Source organism: Parambassis ranga, chromosome 4, assembly GCF_900634625.1.
Source record: "Parambassis ranga chromosome 4, fParRan2.1, whole genome shotgun sequence".
Lineage (NCBI taxonomy): Eukaryota > Metazoa > Chordata > Actinopteri > Ambassidae > Parambassis > Parambassis ranga.
This window is the reverse complement of record NC_041025.1, coordinates 17,917,085-17,940,503: the sequence shown is the minus strand read 5'-3', so window position 1 is coordinate 17,940,503 and position 23,419 is coordinate 17,917,085. Positions and strand designations below refer to the sequence as shown.

The 23,419-nt window shown below is 42.0% G+C and overlaps 2 protein-coding genes across 2 annotated transcripts; both read left to right on the top strand.

Annotated features, from left to right (window-relative positions):
- Positions 1 to 2,096: 2,096 nt before the first annotated feature.
- rexo1 (REX1, RNA exonuclease 1 homolog) lies at positions 2,097 to 13,512 on the top strand. The gene is made up of 16 exons (XM_028404369.1): positions 2,097 to 2,409; positions 5,019 to 6,808; positions 6,926 to 7,024; positions 7,778 to 7,988; positions 8,080 to 8,228; positions 8,333 to 8,470; positions 8,582 to 8,705; positions 9,025 to 9,153; positions 9,892 to 10,032; positions 10,126 to 10,239; positions 10,334 to 10,407; positions 10,646 to 10,756; positions 10,888 to 11,003; positions 11,190 to 11,328; positions 11,544 to 11,664; positions 12,499 to 13,512. The coding sequence occupies exons 1-16, from the start codon at positions 2,220 to 2,222 to the stop codon at positions 12,585 to 12,587; spliced, it is 3,735 nt and encodes a 1,244-aa protein (XP_028260170.1). The 5' UTR covers positions 2,097 to 2,219; the 3' UTR covers positions 12,588 to 13,512.
- A 7,057-nt stretch (positions 13,513 to 20,569) lies between these two features.
- Positions 20,570 to 21,900, top strand: dmbx2 (diencephalon/mesencephalon homeobox 2). Its single transcript, XM_028403947.1, has 3 exons — positions 20,570 to 20,732; positions 21,124 to 21,299; positions 21,415 to 21,900. Exons 1-3 carry the CDS (start codon positions 20,570 to 20,572, stop codon positions 21,898 to 21,900), a joined length of 825 nt encoding a protein of 274 aa, XP_028259748.1.
- The last annotated feature ends 1,519 nt before the right edge of the window (positions 21,901 to 23,419 follow it).

The window sequence follows — 23,419 nt, the reverse complement described above, 5'->3', positions numbered from 1 at the left end:
CGCCAATGTGCCACCTCATGATCTCCCTGAAGATACAAAATGATTTCTGCTGAATTAACTGAACAGCAGGGTATGATTTCAACACTTCTGCAAGGCAGGATTTTATCTGGTCTCTGGCTAAAATCTGCTGTGTGGGCTGAATTTTTGTCTTGAGAAATACAAGCTGGGCTTGTTCAAAATACATGTCAACATGAAGATGAAAAAAGAATAAGAATAATGTTTTGGGGATCTAGTGACTAAACTGCTTTGCTGAGGTTACCTTTGTTTTCATCTCTCTTAACATTTACCATAAAATCAATACAACAAAAAACCTCAAATATCAGCATCATCTGTCTTTCAGTCATTGGCACCAGGTAACCTATAAACAGCAGACCAATCTACTGACTCTTTCATCTCTACTGTTGATGTACAGACTAACTTTATTTGTGCCTGCCATACCTTTATATTTACATTTCTTGCACAGGACGTACCTTGTTTCCATCAGAGTTCAAAACACACATCTGTCAGTTGCATAACTTCTATTTCAGCCTTTCAAACGTCACAGTGCTGGAGGAAATTAAATGATGCAACAGCAGTGTGTTTTCTGTACAATGTCCAGGGAATGTGTGTGATAGATGAGAACGTGCTGCAAGTGTGTGTCTCCCTCTGCTGGACACTTCCCCCCCAAATCACAAAGAATCTCACCACCAGGAAATAACCGTTAGTTATGATTCACTAATGAAGATACAGTAGTCTGAAGCTTCGGTCAATAAATAAGGAGGAAAAAGTCTTTTCTTGAGTGACACGTTGCATAAAAACAAGCGCAAGGGTGGATCGACCTGGACTGAGCTGTGGATCATGGGATGTCAAGTCATGGGATGCACCCAGCATGTTAAATGTGAGTGTAAAATGAATTCTTGCTCTATACTGAATGCAGTGTTTAGAAAAAAAAGGAATGTTTTGCTGCTTTGATCTATCAGTGTGTTTGCATAGTCTATTCTATCTATTTACTTTTTAGAATATTTATATTTTTTGACACATTGTGTTGGATATTAGACCTAAATAATTTTGCCTTTAACCCATTTGTTGCTTTATATTATAAAATATAATCATTATTCTAACCTCGGTATCAGCAAATATTCTTTTCTTGTAGCAGCCACTTTCACTTAAAGCAAACCAGTTTAAGGATGCATTATCGCCACCGTGTGGACTGGAATATACAACAGGAGTCTGTGCAGGAAATAAAGAAAAAAAACGTTCAGTCATTTACGTGACTGATTACACGTCCTGCGCATCTGAGCAGGATGCCCGGAAATTACCTCAATTAGACCAGATGTGTGTGTGAGACACAAAAACCCTGTACACCTGTTAGACTGAAGTTTGCCAGAGGGGTTGAAGGTAGGTTTAAGGACCAGTTATAAATTGAGTTAATTCGCAGTAACATAAACCTACTATAAGAATTAATGTATGACTATCAAAGTGTTATAACTGAAGCCGGTGAACTGATTTGAATGAATAGCGTGGGAGTTTGAAGTCTGTCTTTAAATCCGTAGTTATTAGACAGCAACTGTGGTTTGCATTTTCTCAGCTAACCCTGCAAAAAACAAGTTATTTCTCAATTTAAGAGCTAAACCTGTAGCATTTAACTTTACGTTACCTGTGAGCATAAATAATAAAAACATTAAAAAGGTGTCTGTCTCATTGTTTCTTCTCTGAATCCCCGTAAAATAAAATGCTTAAACACGTGTCTGTCCTTCTTGGCTTCCACATCAGTGTTATAAAGCGCCCACCGGGTGTTGATACTAGCTTTATTATCATCGATGATGCGTTTAAGGTGAGGAGGCAAACCAAAGTGCGAAAGGAAATTAGTTTATAGCAAGACAAATTTAACTGCCCGGCGACTACGTATTAACGAAATAAAAATACTCACGTGGCGTTTAAATGTCTGATAAACTTTGATCCGTATATGTTACCGGTTTAGTTTCGGTAAATCAATAATACTTTTTTCGTTATTTTTTTCTACACCGACCGTTAACGTCTCACCGCTGTCGCTGACGTCATCCAACGAGTCCAGCGTAGTTTCTCGCGAGATCTGCCTCCCCCTGACCAATCCAACATGGCGCCGTAGGGACGTTGTTATTGTTTCTTCGCTCCCACGAGATTTTGCAGAACGACAAAAAACTACGCGAAAATAAAGGCCGACGGTGTTCTTGCGGGCATGAGAGGAACATCTGGGGATAATGTTAAGATCCACCGGCTTCTTCCGAGGGATTGACTGTCCGTTTTACGCGGAGTACAGCGAAGGCAAAGGCAGCAGAAATGGGTGTAACAGACCGTACTGTCACTTCAGGCACAGCCAGCAGAGACGATCGTCCTACGGATCAGCGGCAGACGTTAAAAAACAAAGAGACCTCCACTCCTCACAGAAAGGTGCTTGGTGTTATTTTGTCAAACAGAAAATGTAAATATTTAACGTCTCAGCCGCTGTGTTGATGGAGTGGACCACAGGGCTGAAAATGTGTGAATACTGCCAAACAAAACCAAAACCTGTGTGAAGTGACTTTCGGTTCCTGTTAACGGGACAGCTCATATTTCTACGGAAGATATTTTTGGCTGGTACCAGAGAGACCGCAGGTGTATTAATGATGGTCCCATTCCATCAAGTGTCACAAAGTCAAAACGGTGAACCGGGATGCACAAATGCGGGACTTCATCCTAACTGGAATGCAGCCATCATTACTACACCTGCTGCTCATTGTGACATGTCAGAGTGGCTGCTGTGGTGCAGTTTCTAACAACCATCCCTAAATGATCTCAGAAGGGCGAGAAATTGGTAATAATGTTCAGATACTGCAGCTCACTGAACCCACAGAGCTAACAGTAAAGCAGCAGAGTAACAACTGGAGAAACAAATTGGCTGAGGATCCTTCTTGAAACTGATTATGTAGAAAGATGAAAGAAGAGGGGTAAGACAGAGGAAAGGATCAATGAGAGATGAATTCATGCTTATATTAGGACAAAGAAAATTATGTATACATTCACAAGCTATACACTGAAAGTAACTCTGACTGGGGTTCAGATCACCAAAGAACTGTCTGCTCCCACTCTCTCACTCAACAGCTTACAAGTGAGTAAGAATTGTATCACAGTCACTGTTTTGATAAATCATAAGTCCAAGGTCCTCCTGGACGTAGATGGGAGATACACTTCCATTACACATTCGCCTTCTTTGGAGCCTCTGCATACACTGGACGAGCTGCTGTACGCTTTTGGAGTGATGCTCTGAGTTCTCTTTCACCTTTCTGTTCAGATCAGAGTGACATACTTAGTTATCACTGTTCACACTGTTGTTTCTTTAAAAGCTCTTGTGTGGATTTGACAGTGTGCTTGGTATTATCATCATCCTGTAGTTGTTTTCTTTTGCCAAGCTTTCATAGACCAGGAGTCACGTTGTCACTTTGGTATCACAGGCCATCACTGCTAACATCTCTGTATTTCACTATCAGAACCGTGTTGTCACCGCAGTAGTTCAGAAGTAGTCTAAATATGTTTTGGTCTGTTCTCAGTAAGAATTCGTCAGGCTTCTTTTTCATGTTTGCAATTTGCAGTGTCAAAGAGCAAGGGACGTTTTTTTTCTTGGACAGCGTCCATAGAAGTCAAGATTATACATTGTCCTGTGCACTGTCTGAGCCTTCACAGAAACTCAGCGCCATCATTTTTAGTAGATTAGCTTTATCTGTAATTGTTTCTGCTGATTTGTAGCAGATCTCTTTTTTTGTCTTTATCTAATCTCATTTTTCAATTCCTTTTCCCCACTTCTCTTGGCATGTATGGGTGGATTGGTGGAGTGGAAACTTCTGGTGGTCACTTCATGCCATTAAATGACCTGCTTATGCAATTAGGCTAATTGGAAATCACAGGTGCACTTAATCATATGTCTCTTATCAGGTGTTTTACTTTTGTTGCACTGTTTTCAACTTTAGAGCCTATATTGAGCAGGAGCTTGAGATGTTATCAAAGGTTGGGATGCACCAGACCATAGACTCATAGCAACCTCCTGCTGTATTGAACTGTGGTTTTGGTTAGATTTTGTTATTGTGCCGATACATCACATCAAAACTTGGTCTGACTTAGGCTTGTGCAAAATCGTATTGTGTGCAATTAATCGTCAGGAAACTGTCACCGAACACCGGCTACAACTGTAGTACAGTAGGGTGAAGCGTGGAGCGCTGGTTGTTGCCATAGTAACCGAATGTTTGCGCGTATCAAAGGAATGAACTGAGAGAGACGCTGCCTCTCGATCTTTATTTACGGACTCCACAGCAAGACAGGAAAACATTACAACAGCGAAGTCTCCTCCAGCAGATATTGGAAAGAATTCCACTCAGCCGAGAATCCGTGATACGTTTAGTCATTGTGCTCCTTACGACCAAACTAAGAGCTGGAAGGACGTAATGCATGTTGATGTGCACAGACATACATATAAATATTCTTTATATATTGTCCGGTTTGTTTGTTTTTCTTCTGCTGTTCTACAGTATGAGTGAAAACATGCACTAGTGTGTGACATATTCCAGTCAGAGGTTAATTTTCACAGACACATTTTTTTAACTTGAAATAATCACTGATGTGACTTTTTTCTTATTTGTCCTGCTTTTGAAGGGCAAAGTTACTTTAAATGTTTGTTTCATTATTATTTTCAAGCAGTTATCTGTTATCTGTGCATCTGTTATCAATAAATATTTCAAACATGGCTGGTTTGTGCCTAATCACTACTCACCAGCTTAACCTGTTAGAATGAAGGAGTTAACTTAACAATGTGGCGGTTTAGAGTCGAAAATATGTCAGTGCAATTGTCATCAATTAATCGTCAAATTAATCGTTATCGGCTAAATGCCACAACTAATCATGATTAATTTTTTTGCCAATATCGCCCAACCCTAGTCTGACCTGAGTAGTGCATCTCTATTTAAAAGCTTATAAATGCCTCTTGAGTTGCATTTTTTTAAGTTTCTAACACTTGTGTTGTATCCCTACAGAACAAGGTTATGACCCCTTCAATCCTGAGGTAGTGAGACCCCAGGAGCAGCAGAATGGAAAGCCAGGTGCTTCAGGAGACATCAGTGGTGCTTTGGAACTGGTCAACAAGGCCATTGAGGAGGTCCGCAGCGAGGTGGAGAGGGAAAAGAGGAAGCTGTCGCGGATTGGAGATGAACCATACAATCCCAGCGAGGGTTTGTCTTCATCTGATGCTGTTAAAAGTAAAGCAGCAGGTTCACACTTGGCTTATGACCCTGGGAGTTATCAGATCTCATCAGCAGGGTATAATCCCACCCCTGGCTGCAGCAAGTACACCTTGGATTTGGACAATCAGGAACACAACAGTAATTCCATGGAATATGTTCCTACTTCGGTGAAAAAGCCCTCAACTCAGACACACACACCCCAACCCCCCTCTTCTACTCCAAAGTATTCAAACAGCACAACCTCTACTATGTGCAAATATACTGTGGACAGTTCCAAACCCTCTACGGACATGGAGTATGACCCATTGTCCAATTATTCAGCTGGTATTGCAGTGAAAAGCAAGAAGGATGAGGGTGCCTACCCTGTTAGGACAGAGAGCAGCAAGGCGCACAGATTACTAGGGTCTGATGTGTCTGATGAGGAGGGTGTTGTTGCTGTGAAAAAACCACAGGAGCAGACTGTAGACACAAAGAAATATACTTACTCTGAATCTGACGAGGAGAGCTCAGGAACAGAGTATCGACCCACCTCACTTAGTAATCTCCAGCAGAGAAAAGGCAACAGTGGGTCAGCTGGAGAAGTGTGTGGGAAGAGAGAGAGGACTGAAAGTTTGCCAAGTGCACTGACACAGGGAACTAAACGGGAGTTGTTACAAGACTCAGATGCCCATCGAAAGGACAGCATAGAGAAAAAGAAGATGGCTAGTCAAACTAGTCATGATAAAAGTGGCAGACCCACAAAAATACATAAACTTGAAAAGGACAAAAACAAATCATCTAGTAGTAAAAGTAGCAGCAGCAGCAGTAGAGACAAAGGCTTAAACCAGGACTCGGCAAAGAAGGAGAACAAGAGTCATGGAAAGGAAGATCATGGGAAAAACATAATAAAGGTTAAGACATCAGATAAAGTTCAAAAAGAAGGCAGAGATGAAAAGAGAAGTGATGGTAAGATCAAATCTCTTCGAACGGACTCGAACAGACAAGACAGAGATTTAAAAAATGGTGCAAGCAAGAAACTCAAATCATCACACAGAGAAAAAGAACACAGCAGGTATAAAGCCCACCAACACAACAACGGTAAACTTGATAGTAAAAGAGACAAAGACATAAAGAAAATTAGCAAAAGCAGTTCTAGTAGCAGTAAAGGAAGTCCAGCAAACAGCAAAGATAAAGTGAAGCAAAACAGCAGCTTATCAAACGGTAAGAGACTTGAGGAGAAAAGGCAAAGTCTGAATCTGAGCCACGCTGATCTGTTTGGAGACGAGAGTCCAGACGAGGCAGAACCCATGGAGGTGGATTTAGACGATGATGTTGAGGAAGTACTTGTGAGGAAATCGGTTGATGCTGTAAAGAGGGGGCGTCTGAACAAGAGGAAAGCGTCAGAGCAGACTCCATCTTCTTCTGACGACGAGGCTGTGCAGTGCAGCAGATTGGGCAGGGAGGAGATTGACAGCGTCAGAATCGACCTCACCGGTTTCCAGGATGATTTAGACTTCGACTCTGATCCCATGGAGGAGTGTTTAAGGATCTTCAATGAATCCAAAGATGTCAAGATGGAAGACAGAGGAAGGCAAGCTAAGCAGGTACTGCTTATTTTTTAATTTACTAGATAGATACTGATTCTGTCACTTGAGTCATATACTTGCAATGTCACTATGAATTTGGAATTTTAATGAGCTTGCAATGTTGTGCCCTCACAGCCCTGTAGGGATTTAGAGGAGGAGCAAAGCACAGAGAGCACTTTAACCACTCTCTTCCCTGGTCAAAAGAAGAGAGTCTCCCATTTTGCCAAAGGAAGTGTAAGTGTGTCACTTTGAGTTTCTTTTTCCACAGTCAGGAATGAACTTAGTCACTGTGTGTGGAGCTGATTCCACTCTCTGTTTACCTGACAAAGCACCAGTGTGATGTTTGTTTTGCACAGTATTTCACTCCAAAATGATGTGTTTTCATAGACCAGCCAGGAAGCAACCCAGGTTCTTCTATGTAAAAATCTATAAAACATGTCCAGAGGAAGTATTAGTTCATTTTCATACAAATATGCTAGAGGTAGGGAACACTATGAAAATAAGTGAATGTACAAAATAAGTTGGAAAGGAAATGGTAAATGGTTGGTTGTGTAACTCGGATGGCAGAAGGTGACGGAAAATCCCCTCAGAACCTGGTGTGACATGTTACCTTTCAGTTTAGGTGGGACTTCAGGGAGCATTACAACAAACAAGGAAGTAGCATAAAAACACCACATGAGAAATGGAGTTGAAGGCTGTAGGGGTTTTCCAGTCAGCCTGATCTGACAGTAAACAAGCAGCTGTTACAGCTACAGGGGTGGAAGTTAATTACTCAGCAGAGTAACCTGTAATCTAGCCAGCGTCTGTGGGTCAGTATGTTGTATAAATATATAAAGAAGTCAAGTGACCATAAGTGCCTGACATACATGCAGCACATGAGGTTGTGTAAATATGTATAGAAAGGTACTTAATATGTAAATTAGCTTGTGTACCCGATAGTTGCCAGTTCATTTGATTTTCAATAAAACGTCCTGTTTAATTTTTCAGACTGATGCACCTTCTAAGTCAGTGGCTTGGTCGTATAGGAGACCCACCGCCCAGGAGGTCTGCTACCAGCGTATGCAGCTGGCACAGCAGCAAGCTGCTCAGCTCTCTGCTTCAGTCAAAGCTGCCTCGCAGAGCTCAAGCCCCAGCATTTCTGGAGAAAAGAAGAGAATAGCGCACCGTCCTAACCCGCAGATGGCATCCTCCAAAACGAGTATAAATGCCTCATGTACCGTACATGTACTCGTGCCAAACGTCTTTCTTTGCCAGGTAAAGGCTAAAGGTACATATGTGTCTTTAAACAGGTCCTGCAGATGCTAAACCAGCTGTCAGTCGAGTGTTATCCCCCAGTCAGGCCCATCAGAGCGTTAAAGCCCAAACCACAGCTGGCATTTTGTCCAAGACGATGACTACTGCCACGCAGAAGAGGGTGGCGCACACACCCACTCTGAAGGTATCCACAATTTTCTGTATTCTGTTATGTTGGTTATTTTGTACAAATCTCAATGCGCAAACTTTAGCTTCATTTGTTGGCTTAATCTGTTTGAACCTTTTCAGAGCTCTACAATGAAGCGGCCCATCATTCCCACTGAGTATGGGGCCAAAATTCCCACCAACATCCGTCAGCGCTACCTCAACGTTTTCATTGATGAATGTTTGAAATTTTGCCCATCAGAGGACGCCGCCTTCCAGATGGTACAGTATGAGTGACAGATGCACACCAAGCAGCTTTTTTGTTGGGTTTCTCAGTTGTCCTTCTATTGAAGACATTTTTTATCAGTGACAGAAGCGCTGTTGTTGTTTCAGGGCCTTGATGAGGAGAAGCTGGTGTATGATCGCAGTAACAGCAAGAACATCTACCTCAGTGTAGCTGTCAACACACTGAAAAAGCTGCGGGACAAGAGCAGCTCCTGTCCGTCACCTGTCACCAGTACGTCACCTCAGTCACAGCAGCATGTTCAGTGTTTTTGTTTACATACAGTAGTAAGATAAGATGATCCTTTATTAGTCCCCCAAAGCAGCAAGGACAGAAACACACATTGTATGAGGAAAAATAGCAAAAATCTAAAAAATAAATATAATTAATTACAAGTAGAATGAATGTTTGTGATGATAAGTGACTTCATTACTGGTTGTTATTGTACATTATGTTCAGGCATGGTGACAATTTACACTATATACATTGAAGCAGATGTGCAGATTCTGAATGCTGTGGTAAGTTTTCTCTCGTCTGTGTGTGTTTTTTGCAGAGGGTCCGGGGCTTATAGCTAAAAAGAGGAGGCCACAGTCTCATGAGGAAGTTCTGGGAGGTCGCCTTGCGGCTACAACAAGCTTCACTGTCAACAGGATGGGGAAACAACATGAGGAGAAACTCAGCGGTGAGGAAAAAATGTTTTCTGTGCATCGTCTATGATCACGTTAGGGATTAAAAAAGCTTTTGGTTCTCTTTCCCTAGAACTCAGCACTTTCATTTTTACCTCGTTCTTTTTTTCTTCAGTTACCAAAGAAATGCAGATTTTACCTCTGATTAAAAACCAAGAAGGGAACAGACAAGTCTGGATGTGGATGTTTGTTTACTCTGTGACGTGTTCAGGCAATTTCATAGTAACAGGGAAGCTGTTCAAACAGCCTTGTGACAACCTCCAGATCCTGTTTATGACTAACTACCTATCCCATGACCAGACATCTGAGGGGACGTGTTCAAAAGGAGTAGCAGGAAAAAATCCTCATAATTTAATAAGTGAAAGTATCACACACAACATTTTACAGCAGTTCACATTTACTGTTATTATCATTAATTTAAAACTAAACCAAATATTTCAGTGGGTCGGTCAATTTAGCAACAATGCAGTTATATCTGTTTGTTTTATTTAGTAGTAATCGCTTCAGGGTGTAGCACAGACAAAGAAACAACAAAAACAAAATCACAGAAATATTGAACCAATGCTGATCATTCATTAATATCTGTGAGCAAACATTGAGACCAGCTCTGTAACATTTACATTGTTTTGTAGCTAATTCCATGTAAAGCCTTTATTCTCAACTTGTGTCAGTCGGTTCAGGCACATCATAGTACAGGAAGGCAACATTAATTACACGTTTCTCTCTCTCGACAGGAGCCACGCTGTACAGGAAGCTGAAGGCGTACATGATGACAGAGGAGCAGCTGCAGGAGCACGGATACCCAAGAACAAACCCAGAGGCGTCTGGAAAGGCCATCATTTACAACCTCCCAGAGAAAAAGGTCATCACAGACCGTAAGTAACCTCACGCTCCTCGCTCATCACTAATTAGTAATGTATTATTATATTGGTAATTTTCAGTTGAAGAGCTTCATTGTGTTTTTACAGCCTTCAACAAGATATGCTGTCGGTGTGGCGCCGAGTATAAGATTAATGTCAACGGCAGCTGTGTGCGGAAAGAGGAATGTAGCTTCCACTGGGGTCGTTTACGAAGACATAAAGGTATATCAACATTTACTTAGTGTGAATGGTTTTAAAAATAACACTTAGATACATATGGATTCACTGCCGTCCTTTCTCTCTGTGTCTCTGTCAGTTGCTGGAGGCTGGGAAACCAGCTACAGCTGCTGCATGGCAGGAGTGGGCACTCCAGGATGCCAGATATCCAAGGTATCATCTGAACTTAGCACAGCATGAAACAACAACACAAAAAGATTGTTTCCTTTTGAGTAATGTGAAGAAAAAGACCAGGCCCACCATGCAACGTTTCGATTCTAATGGAGCTTTTTGCATGTGACGCTACACTACTTCAACTTATTCTGCAATTAAGAAAATCAGCAGTTAATCACCTTCGCTCATGATTTAAAAGTCTTCTTCTTCTGACTGAAAACATTTCATGTTCCCATAGCAACATGTTCAGGATGGGCGGAAAGAGTCAGTGGACGGCTACGTCTCAACGTTCAGCAAACCTCTGCCACCAGATGGAAATGCAGGTGTCTTTGCTTTGGACTGTGAGATGGTGAGACAGATGAGTTTTGAAATGTTGAAATGCTGTAATCTAGGTGTACCAACGATCTTAAATGATCTATCTTTGTGTGTGTTATTCAATGTTACATTTACTTGTTTTTTTCCCCTTACTATTGAAAACAGTGTTACACAAAGCAGGGTCTGGAGCTGACGAGGGTGACGGTCATCGACTCTGAGTTGAAAGTTGTCTACGACACGTTTGTCAAACCTGAAAGCAAAGTGGTCGACTACAACACACGGTGAGTGGCTCATCTGTCTGCAACTTCACTATGCAAGACGTTCGGCCTTCTGTTCATGATTGCGTTTAATCGGTTTGCTAAACTGTTGTTGTTATCCAGACAGGCTAGTTAAAAGGACATTACTGCAGCTTTTTCTACTCTAAGTTCTTTCTAGTAATAACAGTGAATATCTTGTGTGTGTGACAGATTTTCAGGTGTAACAGAGGAGGACTTGGAGAACACCACCATCTCTCTGAGAGATGTTCAGGCCGTGCTGCTCAGTATGTTCAGTGCTGAATCCATACTAATAGGACACAGTCTGGAGAGCGACCTCCTCGCTCTGAAGGTGAGCGTCGCTGTAGAGACACCTGCAACACCTGAGGCACAGATTTATATATTAAACACAATACAGTACATTTTTAACTTTCATGAACTCACGTGTCATCGTTTTTGTGACGCTCTAATGAGCCTAATGTGATGGGCGATTGATAAGTCAGTGGTGGTATTTCTTTTATAAAGTCAAAATATGATTAATGTATCACCGTCTTTTTCATCTTGCAGCTCATCCACAGTTCAGTTGTTGACACGGCCATCGTGTTTCCTCACCGCCTTGGTTTGCCCTACAAACGTGCCTTGAAGAATCTGATGGCCGACCACCTCAAACGCATCATCCAGGACAACGGTGAGAGAACTCAGGAAACTGGGAGCTGTTATGGTGTCAAATGTAAAGCCGTAATAAGGTTAATGGGTGCGCTGTAGCTGCAGATCTACATCACAGTCAAGTTCTATTAAGTAATAAAAGACAAAAATGTCCTTAAAAAAATATAAGTTATGTCATGGATCCAGCAGAATCCAGTGAAATGAAAGTGAACAGGTATAAAGCCATTGTAGAAATGTTGGAGTGTGTGTGAATGTGTGGGAAGCTTGTTGTGTGTATGTTGTGTTTGCTGCTAATGTCGTGTAATGATGTGTGACTGCATTGTGACCGTGTCACCAGCAGATGTCACTGTGGAAACTGTTTCCAACACTGCAGCAGCTCAAAGCTTTGGTCATTGACCAGCAGTGAAGTGCAGCCTCAGCTTTCTCTCTGAGTGGGGATTGATTTTTAATATTGTGTAATTTGTTTAAAGTGGACTGGCCTTATTTATGTGCACATGCGTCTTTACTCCAGCTATAACATTTATTACCAGTTAATTAAAATCTATAATTTTTTATTATTATTTATCAAGTTCATCCAGACACCCCTCCTTCTATGGTGATGGATGTGGATGTTTGTCACTAGTATGATACAGTTAAAGTTGCATGTGGGTAATTTACAGTCAGGTTCCTAAATTTTGAAACTTAACTTGTTTGGCATTCAAACAACACTCATTGTTCCAATATATATGAGCCACCAGAAATGTGGTGCTGTAGGTGTCAGGGTTTCAGGAAATATGTCTACAGTCTAATTTTTTCTTTCAGCCAAACTGTCTGTTCTAAGGGATGTAACATGCTGAATATTTTGTCATGTCTCCAGTGGAGGGCCACGACTCGAGCGAAGATGCGTGCGCCTGCATGGAGCTGATGTTTTGGAGGATCAAGGAGGACGCAAAGGTCAAAAGATGACCTCGAACCCCCTTTTCTGCTTTCCCCAGTGCGACTCCCTGCCATTTGCAGGGAGACACAGACTCTCAGAAGGCCTGCACCTGCAGGTTAGAGTTCAATGGTTCAGGTTACAGCAGAAAAAGCCAGAGAAGAGCTTAGTTTTGTTAATGACTGCTGTATCTACAGAGAAGAGCTGTGAGCCCCTTCAAAGCAATAGGAGCCTATATAACAATAATAATAGTATTTTCATTTCCTTATTGATACTTCAGTGCAAAATAATGTTAGTTAATACATATTTCTGTTTATTTTGAACGGTGTCTTTTCAAAGGTCTCACACTTGTTCATGAGTAACAGCTGTCTGTAGGACACCAGGGGCATTGTCTGAATTGAACAGTTATTATTAATATGCCAGGCTGTGTCTTCAGCCAAAATTGCACTATAGAGATGCTCTTGTTGTATAGGGCCCAAGTCTGAGTACCTCATGTGTGTTATGATGCGTTGACTTCTAATGACAAAACACATTACTTCTTCTTAGTTACACTGAAGTGCATTGAAGTCTTAGTCTGTCAGACAGAGCTATATAAAATGCACTTGTGTTTTTTTCACATTGCACACGTTGTCACTGACACTCTTTGTTTATGTAGAGGCTCTTATTTTGTTAATATTCTGTCGGTTGGCTTTTAAACATGACAAATCCTAAAATACTTGATTATACAAAAGACCCACAGCAGTAAAGTCTCCGCCTTTGTTCAGTGTAGTTGATGGAAAATAACCACCGCTGTCCTTTATGTCACATGCACTGCATGAAATAAAACCTGTGGGACTGTGTGACAGCAGATCTGACATGTTATTCCTCCATAAAGAAAGAGTTATTTAGCTTCAGTGTTGTGGGTCAATTAATTACATCATCATTTATCTGCTAACCTGTGCTGTTTTATGTCAGAAATGACTTGGTTGTTTATCTTTTTCTATTAAAATGTATTAGTTAAAAGAAAATGCTGCTCTGTCTTGACATATTAATACACCCTCATAGGACCGTGCTTTATAACCCTCAATAAGATTTATAGGGAACACCTGCTTAGCATATGCATCCTTTTATAACCACAGTCTACTGGTCTCAAACTGGTTCAGTCCCTTTGCAATGTGTTTGAACAGGAGATTGTCATCATGGTTGTACAGCAAGGGTGTAGATTTGGTTTTGACATAGGTGGGGACCTAAGATTCCAACAGAATTTAACCCTTCCTGCACCCAATGAGAAGCTGTTATTTTATAAAAGGTCAAATTATTGGTGGGGACATGTACCCTCTGTCCATGCTAGAACTACGCCCTTGTTGTACAGAGACAAAAAAACCCATTTGATGCAGTCACATCAGTGTGGATCTCAAAGGAAGGAAAAAGAAAGGAAGATTGTTTATCTAAGTAAAAGCAGTAATACCACAATTTAAAGTTTTAAGTGAAAGTGTCACATTCCAAACCTAAGGAAAAGTACTCTGGTATCATAGGGACACTTCAATAAAAGTTATCGGTACTCATTAAGCATCAGGTTATTTTACTTTGTTTACTGTCACAGCCTGGTTACTACTGTAAGCAGCTTGTATGTAAGCTGTGCAGTGGTGTGTGTGCTGGTGTTATATGGTGTATAAAACAGAACAGAATAATCTAGGAGATCTATAGTCTCATCAGGCTCCTGTTGGAGGGAGAGAGAGAGGGAGGAGAAGTAACAGCAAAGCCAATTTAGGCCCAAGACACTGGGCCCAGGTGTCACCAGACGGCAGATGTTAACTACAAGCCCATCCCACGCTTAGAATCTGGCCTATAACAACCAGCAGACAACAGACCATGAACTCAAAGCCTCAACTTCCAGATCTAAGACTAAAGTTCAGCAGAAACATTTCAAACCAGTCTCAAATATATATATATTGAGAACATTTTGGAGAGTCTAACTTTCTTGCTGCTTGCTGATCCTGTTTAAAACAAAACAAAAATAAATGTAACATTTATCAAGTAGTAAATTCAATTAATAAGTCTGTAGAATAAAATTGAAAAGACTTAATCTACTAAATTCCTGCATTAAATTAAGATTAAATCCCACCACAATAATACATCTGTTCACCTGCATATCCCAAAACGTGAAGCACAGCTCCTTTTGAACTGGTGTCTGCAGAGTCTTTATTGCTTCTTTTAGTTCAGAGATAGATGTGCGTGCTTCTTCCAACCCTGCTGCACAAATAGTTTTTGACAGTGTGACAGCTTTTTTTGGGCCTCTTGCTGCCTATATGTCCCTTTAACAGCAGGTGCAGCTGGTGTAAATTCTCCTTTCTTCAGCAGATGTGTAAATTGTAAAAAAAAAAAAAAAATAGGAGAGAAATGCTAAACTGAGAGGCCCATCCTTTCTTCACATGTCAGTATGCATTTCCCCAGGCCGGGCCACAGACCCCAGGTATTAAAAGAGCCAGTTAGCTGGGATCAATACCTACACAATGTTCCAGTGACATGGAGGGGGGCTTCCTAGTGTTTATTGAGTGTTCCAGAGATTTCGAACATGTGGAGTAAAGCAGCTTAGAGGGGTCGTCTTCATTATCAAATTCGATCAGTGCCTCTCTCTTTCTCTCCCCTGTGATCACCTTTGACTAGCGGGGGTCACGAGGGGGAAGCTGCAGGCCGGGGCCCCGAAACTGACCACATGCTGGGAGATGGAGGGCTGCATTATCTCTGCCAGAGCAAAGAAACACACTACTGGTACTGAACAGATTAGTGAAGCAATTAGAAACCAAAATATAAAAATGAACTTGTTTAAGCTTCTGTTGAAATTTCAGTGTGAAGACATTTAATTTATAGCATTGAGGGCAGTTATTTTCACACCTCAGCCTCCTCAGTTTTCCCAGTAAGGCCTGTGCAGTGGTGCTGGAGAAAACAGTTGATAGATCAGCTGATAGTTGAATCTCAGGTTTAAGAAGAATGATGAAGGTTCCACTGGAGCCGGTCCTTACCCTGGTGAGGGCCCCAGAGGGGGCATGGGTCATGGCGGTCGTTGGTTGTCACCAATTCTGTTTATAGTTTATTGAAAATAATGTCTTGGTGCAGCCAAGGAGCGCAAGGAATCCAGTTTGGGGGCCACAGGATCTTGTACCTTCGTGGTCCTGCTGGCTTCATCAATCTGAGACTCTCACTGAAACAGTTTGCCGCTGTTTGAGTGGCAGGCTCTACTCCTGCTCTACTGGACCCTAACCTATGGCCACGAGCTGTGGGCCTTACAGCTAAAGAATCACCTAAAGAAGAGAGCACATATGCAAGCAGTGGGAATGAGTTTCTATGGCAGTGTGGCTGGACTGTCCTGTAGAGATAGGGTGACGGGCTTGAGCTTCTTTGAGGAATTTGGAATAGAGTCACTGCTCCAGATGAGATGGTTCAGGTATCTGGTTAGGATGCACCCCTGTCAAAGTAGGGCCCCGTCTAATTTCCAAATCACACAACTTGTGTTATTATTTACCAGAAAAGTGACATGATCTCTGCTGTGGTATCTCACGTCAGTGCCTAATGCTGAGCACGATGAAGCCCACGCTCGAAACATTCCTCCTTAGAATAATAATAATAATAATAGAATACTGGTAATAGTCACAGAATTGTAGCATCCCTTAGGTGACCTGTATTGATGAAAGTGCTGCCTTCAGTATCACTTATATGATGCTGACCATGAGTTCCAGTATGTAACCAGATGGGTGTGAGAATGACCTTGTGCAGTGATGGTGAAAATGGTGCTGTGAGTGGTGTGAGGCTCACCGTGGTGGCTGTGTGTACCCCTGTGCTCTGACTCCTCTGGTTTGGTCTTCATCAGTTCTTGCTTCCATCAAAGGTTTGGATGTGTGTACACATACTTAGATCACCCCTCCTCTCTTTGCTGAGTTGGATCGCCTGCTTAACTTCATTCCTCATCAAATGGTGTGTGTTTAATCACTGGGGTTGAATTCTCTCTGTTGGTCACCCCCACACTGTGGGTGCCCTTGACCCCTGGGGGACGCCCACAGCTGCCTGTCCGTCTTTAATCTATACCACTCTCGTCCCAATTAAAGAGACTGATCTGTACTCAGTTTTATTGATCGGCTGGTGTAGCTGCTGCCAGGAGCTGCGAAGGATATAATAAGAAGATAATTTAAAGCTAATAAGAACCAGTTCACTTAGCACCTCTTCATTTGCAGCTCAGACTAATAGATCAATCTGTTCATTTAAAAGTTTGCTCCTCACTGTAGTAAAATGATCCTGTCATTACACTCTCTGACCACCGCCGTGTGTGTGTTTGAGCTTTGCGTCTGTGTGTATTTGCAGTCAGGTCAATGTCACTCTAAGCCCCGAGTGTGTCATAGCCAGTGTCAGGCCTCACAGCGTGATCCTGACACTCACAGGGGCTTAAGACGAGCGACTGACCCGCTGCTGCTGCTCTCCCTGTCTCCCTCAGGTCAAAGGCCAGCGGGCCCTATCGATTCCTCCCCTTATGAAGAAGTCTTTAGATCCTCTGCCTGCTCTCCCTCTTTTTCTGTCCCACATGCTCGAGGACTAACATCGCGGCCCCTGAAGGCCTCTCAATTGTGTGTTTGGATCGATCCAGTTGGTGTCTGAGGGGGCCTTCCTTTGAGATAACTGACAACTACAAAGGTCCAGCTCTGACAGGTCGGTGTCAATACAAATTTCCACTATTGATAAGTAATTAAAGAAAGACTAAGCAGCTTTATAAAACATCTGTTAAACAGGAGACACTAACAATGAGTACTTAGTGACAAAAAAACCCCACTTATATCAGTGCAGAGCCTGAAACCTGATGCCAGTCAAGACCCAATTTGTCAATTAGTGAATAAAACAAACATGACAAATGTCTGATTTATTTGTCTCACATATTTAGTTTGTTTTATTTGTTTAAAAAATACATATAGTCACATAAGTTTTAGTAAAATAAAAAAAAAAACGATTTCATCATCAAGTTGTGTGTGTTGTTTTTTTTCCAACTTCCAGTAGACTCTCTGTAATTCCCTCTGCTATGTGACAACAGTTATTAAACCTGCATAACACCTGCTCAGCGGTGAGACTGTTGTCAGTGATGTGACTCGGCCTTTTGTCTTTTATTCACTGTAATCCATGCATGTGTAAGTGGATCCTCTAAGAGCAGGATAACTCCTTCTAAGCGGTTTTAAACACTACAGGAGGGACAGAAATCCACTAACTTCTCATTTACCTCTGCACTTCAAATACTTTTATCCTGGCGATTAGACCTTCTCCACCAAACCCCCACCGTCTCTTATTTGGAATTCAGAGACCTGCTGATTATTGTAAGGACTTCTGGAATATAATGTTGTTTAGAGGTCACTATTGTTGTGGGAAGTGAAGTGGCCACTACTGGTTTGGTGTGAACCCTGGTAGTCTTGATGGATAAGAGGTGAACCCCGACGATCCCTGCTGGCCTGCAGAAGGGGAAATGATCTGGAGAAGTTGAAGGGGGGGGGGGGGGGGCCGGGGGCGGTGAGTGAGTCAGTGATGGCGGCTAGGGGATGGGGAGGGTCACACACAAGCACGCTCTTTGTGTGCCTCTAATCCCCCCAGCCAACACAGCTTTGGCCAGGTTTCATCATGAAAGTGCCATGAAATAACTACTTTTTTTCTCTCCTCAGAGTAAATCTCTCCTAATCCTGCGGGCTGTGGAGACAAAGGCCTCTGGGACCTAATCCTGGAGCTTTTAGTGGGGCTGAGGGGCTGGCCGACAGAGCCTCTTCTAAATGACTTATTTCTATCGGACACTAATATAGCTTGACAGCCAAGAACAGTGAAAAGAGGAGTAAAAAAAAAAAGCTAGGGGAAACAAGAGCACAAACATTTTCACATATTTTGGAAGTCTGAGCAGCTGATTGTGCATGAATGTGAACAGAAGAAGTGAACCATGGTTATTGGTCGACAATAAGTACGCAACAGTGAAAACATCCCGCCTGTTTATCTGTGAAAATCAACAACCAAACATGAACTATGTTCTTTCCATGCAGGAATGTACCTGTGGCTTCTGTACTGCATCACAATGAGTCTGATGTCACTATTCTCTATCAACAAAGGTAATATTAAATCAAAGTTTGTACGTCATGTTACCCTCTGAGCTTTACGTCTTTATGTGTCATCATACTATGCGCATTCCTAACAATATAGAGATATGTCCCTCTGTGCTGTTGTTGTTTGGTGTAGGCCTCGTTGGAGAGGAATGTGTGCACGTTCAGGTTATTGCACATATTTGTTATTTTGCCAGAACTATATGTTGTATAAAAATCAAGGAAACTTGTGTTTTCATTCATTCATCCATCCAGCTTTAGACAGACTGCCGCCGTTTTTCTGTGAGTGCCACATTTATTCATAGTGTTGACAGAATAGGATGTATAATTGATGGAGGATCTTATGAAGGCTGGGTGGGGTCTTCAAGGAACTATAATAACCCCTTTGAGACTATTTGTAAAAGAACTTGGTCAAAGTATTGTCATTACAACAGGTGCATAATTCCCTTGATGGATCTTCTGTGAGAAAAGTTTTAAAAAGTCTAAAACCTCACACTTGTGCTTGTGATAAGAGAATGTTGAAATAAATCCTGGTTATGTTTGGTGGCTAGAAGTGTGCAGGAGTCGTATAAAAGGACAAAGCAGCTGCATTATAGAATCGTTGTTCAGGTTTGCTGGTTTGCTGCTCTGTTTCAAAAAAAAAAAAAGAATAAATGACAAAAGAAATGTCACCACAACAGTTAAGTGTCATATTTTAATGGAAAATGATGCATTCTTTGTGAACCTGAATATTTCTGATGCACATCTGAGGTAATACTGCGTCGGTTCAGCACTGAAATATTTATTTATTTTACCACAGAGCATCAGAAATATTCTAAAATGAAATGATGGTGTGCCAGATGATAAAGTGATATTGGAGGGCTCTGTTCTATGTGGTGATTTGCTGCTTTCTTCTTTCCCTGAGAAGACTTCTAATTTAGCTCAGCTGGGTCTTAAGAAATTGTTGTGGCTGAGTGGGGTTCAGATTAACTTCACATGGTGACAGTTCATAGGCAAAATATGGTGCCTGTTAGCAAAACAAACCCTCAGAGAAAACCCCCTCCGAGGGGAGACTGTCAAAACCAGCGGTATGGGAGAAAGAGGGCTGAGAAGGAGAGGACAATCAAAGGCTGTTATTTTAATCTGTGCTGCCTCGGAGATTAGCCGACCACATTGTTTTAATTGTTTTAACGGGAGGGAATGAACCGCTCGCTTATAGGGGGATCCTTGGCATAAATCTCTCAAGTTCAATAGTTTCAAAAACTTGAGCTCCTTGCAACCCCCCTCTTTTCCCTCATCCCACCTAATCCCGGCTAATACCTTTCTTTCTATTGGCTAATGGCTGAGGGGAGCCTGGGTAAATGCTTCTTAAATAGTCGTGGGTGAGAATGGGTTTCGGAGAAATAGTTCCTTGCCAGGACAAAGAGCGCTGCTGTGCCTGGATATAAGGCCCAAACTGGACTAAAGAACTCGACTACAACTGGACTACAACTCGTCAGAAACGTACCCGGATCTTCTGCTCCGGACCTGGACCTCAGGTAAACAACCGAAGACACTCTAAGAACAAGAGATTTTATTCATTTTTCCATCAGAGCTGAATGCGGGAGTTATTTCTGTGTTATACTGAATGAAGGGGGTCCATCAGTGAACCACGTTTCACTGCAAAATACTGGTTCCATCAGCAAATACAGGCTGAAGATCTAATAATAATAATAATAATAATAATATCGCCTTTATGATCAGAGTAGTGGGCAGTAAATGGTTAATTGAAACTTCATCTTAACTCTCTTTATGTCGTGTTACTTTTAAGTTTTAAAATTAAGTTTTTTCCTCATCATTTAAGTGTTGAAAAGTGAAATTAGAGCTGAAGTTGTCCTGAGATGTCTTCACATATTAAATACAGACTTACAGAGATCTTTCTGTGTTCTTTGCTCAGATTCAGAATGAACTCCTTGAATTTTTGCGGGTCGTCCGGCAGCGTGTATCCCATCCACGGTGTCAGCTCCATGCTGTTCGACCTGCGCCACCAGATGGCGGAGCAGTACCACGCTTACTCTGCAGCAGGTCCCGCAGTGCACACGCTCTCTGTGGCGGAGAGGCTGGCTGGTGGGTAAAGAAACACAGAATGAAAGATTAGACAGTTTGCTCTTAGATTTATGAGGACTTTCTTACAGCTTTTCCACAAAGCTTTCCAGATTTTACTACAATTGTTTTACAGATAATACACCCATGCACAAACCTAAAAGGTTTTACACTTGCTCCTGTCAACATCCAAACACTACCACATTATGTGTTGCAATGCTACTGTGACTTAAATTTAACTGCTCACCCCTCTAATAGTATTTTGCACTGAACCAGAAATGTCTGTATTTTGTGTTGACTGATGTGATGTGATCAGTTTAGGAACTTTTCAGCATCTCTAATAAGTTTAGAGGAGATACCTCTAAACTTCACATCCAGCAGCTGACGTTTTTTTTGTTCCTGTCCGTCCTGTCAGAGCTCATCCTGGAAGCTCGCTATGGCAACCAGCAGAAGCAGCGCCGCAGCCGCACGGCGTTCACAGTATCACAGCTTCAGGCTCTGGAGAAAGCCTTCCAGCAGACACAGTACCCAGACGTGGGCATGAGAGAGAGGCTGGCCGTGTGCATCAACCTGCCCGAAGCTCGCATTCAGGTGAGAGCACGCTCCACCTGACACCGAACACCCACATGTTTTCTTTTATGTGTCTGCAGTTCCTGGTTAAATGTGGAGAAAGCACGTGTGAATATTACTCTCTTCCTCGTACCAGGTGTGGTTCAAGAACAGGAGGGCGAAGTTTCGTAAAGGTCAGAGATGCCCCCCTCTCTCCAGAGACCACAGTCTGGATGAGGCTCCGCACCACAGTAAAGGGGGACAGGAGGAAGCGAGGAGTGGAGACAAACAGGACATCTCCACATCACACAGTGAAAGCAGCATCCCCCCTCTTCCTCCTCCTCCTCCTCTTCATGTGGATAAAAGCATGGACTCGGACTCTGAAACTTCACTGCAACCCCTCAGACTTCACTCTCCTCCAATTTTCCCCTTCATGGCTGGGGAGCGTTACACTCACCCACTTTACCAGCCGGTTGTGGGGCTGCTGTCCACTGAGCTCGCCCTCCCTCCTGTGTTCTGGCCTGTCATGCAGCAGCACAGCTCCACCTTGGGGATTCCTCCATCATCCGCTGCCAAAAACTGTAGCCTCTCTCTCCAGACTGCGTGCTCCAGTAAAGCAGTGCATCACCCTCACCTGCTGTGACTCACAGTGCAGTGAATCAGGCCAGTGTGGGAGAGAAAACGACAACACACATAAAATTATCTCTAAAGGGATATAAAATGTCACATTTTAAAAATTCTGCCTTAATCAAGATCTACGGTTTTGTATGAGCTGCTGGAAGGACACGTCATTTAAATATAGTCTTCTCCACATGTTATTAGTGGTAACAGAAACAAAAAGCATTTGAGAAAAGTACCTTAATGTAAATGAGCACTACAGTATAGAAATGTGAAATAAACTATTTGCACATGTTCTCTTGTTCTTCCTAGTCTGGTTAATGGCACAGCCAGCAGAATGTGTTGCAGTCAGGTAAACTAAAAATAAATGTTTTGTTTTACAAAATTGTCAAACTAGATGCTTGAAAACATTTCACTTTTTACGTTGAAACGCCCCCTTGAAGGTTCTTTAAGGTGATTTTATCAAATAAATAAAGATTATGATAAAATGATTGGAAACAATAGCCTACACCCCTAAAAGTGTGTTAAACTCAGTGCAATATAACAAAACTGAGGCACTTTCTGATTACTTCATGGGCTACTTGACTCTATTTCAGATGGAAATTATTATATATTACATATATAATATATAAATTCTATATTTTTTACCTTTATCTGACAACTTTGGTTACAAGTTTAGATTTTTAAATATATATATATATATATATATGATACCATCACATGCTGTGCCTCCAGCTTTTTAGTTACTGCAATATGTTCAGTTATGCATGCTTCAGTAAAGTAATAAGATTCTGATTCTGACAGCATTGCGGGCCCTCGCACACCTTTCGATCTGCGGGGTCATCGCTGTCTTCTCTCCTCTGCTCTCCTCTCACTTCCAGAGACGTACAACAAACAACAGAAATTTCCTGCTGCCAGTAGGTGGCGCTGTGCTCGGGCCCTAATGAAAAATAATAATCTTTAATGCAGCAGAAGCTGCAGGAGTTATGAGATGCTTTCTTAGGATTGTACTATTGTACTATGGTTGCAGACTGTGTACACTTAGCATTGTGGATTTCGTAGGGCTATCAAACGCTAGCTAACCTTGAACTAATAATGTTACTTATACATTATCCCCCTGACTACACCTTAGAGGCGGCTACACATAAAATTCTTATTTTATTTATTTTATTTTATTTTTGGCGACTGAATCGATCCAAGTTTTTTAAGAATCGATATTTTAAATTACGTCAACTCAGCATTTTCGCTTCGTACAGCGAGCTAACAATGGAGCTAGTAAGTTAGCTGGCCCAGTCCACCCACACATAAGCATATTTAAATCGTGGATTTTTCTCTCTGTGGGGTTGGCCTTTCCTCCACATGCAAACGTGTTTCACATTAATGAAAGTCAGAGATTTTCGTTTTGTCTCCTTCCATGACATCAGTAGACTGTTGACATGGCAACGTACCAAGCTACAACAGAGGGGCTACACGTTAGGGGGCGCTATAGAGCCATTTTCCCATGTGCGTTTCAAAACTTCAAAACTTTTTCAGCCAAATTAATT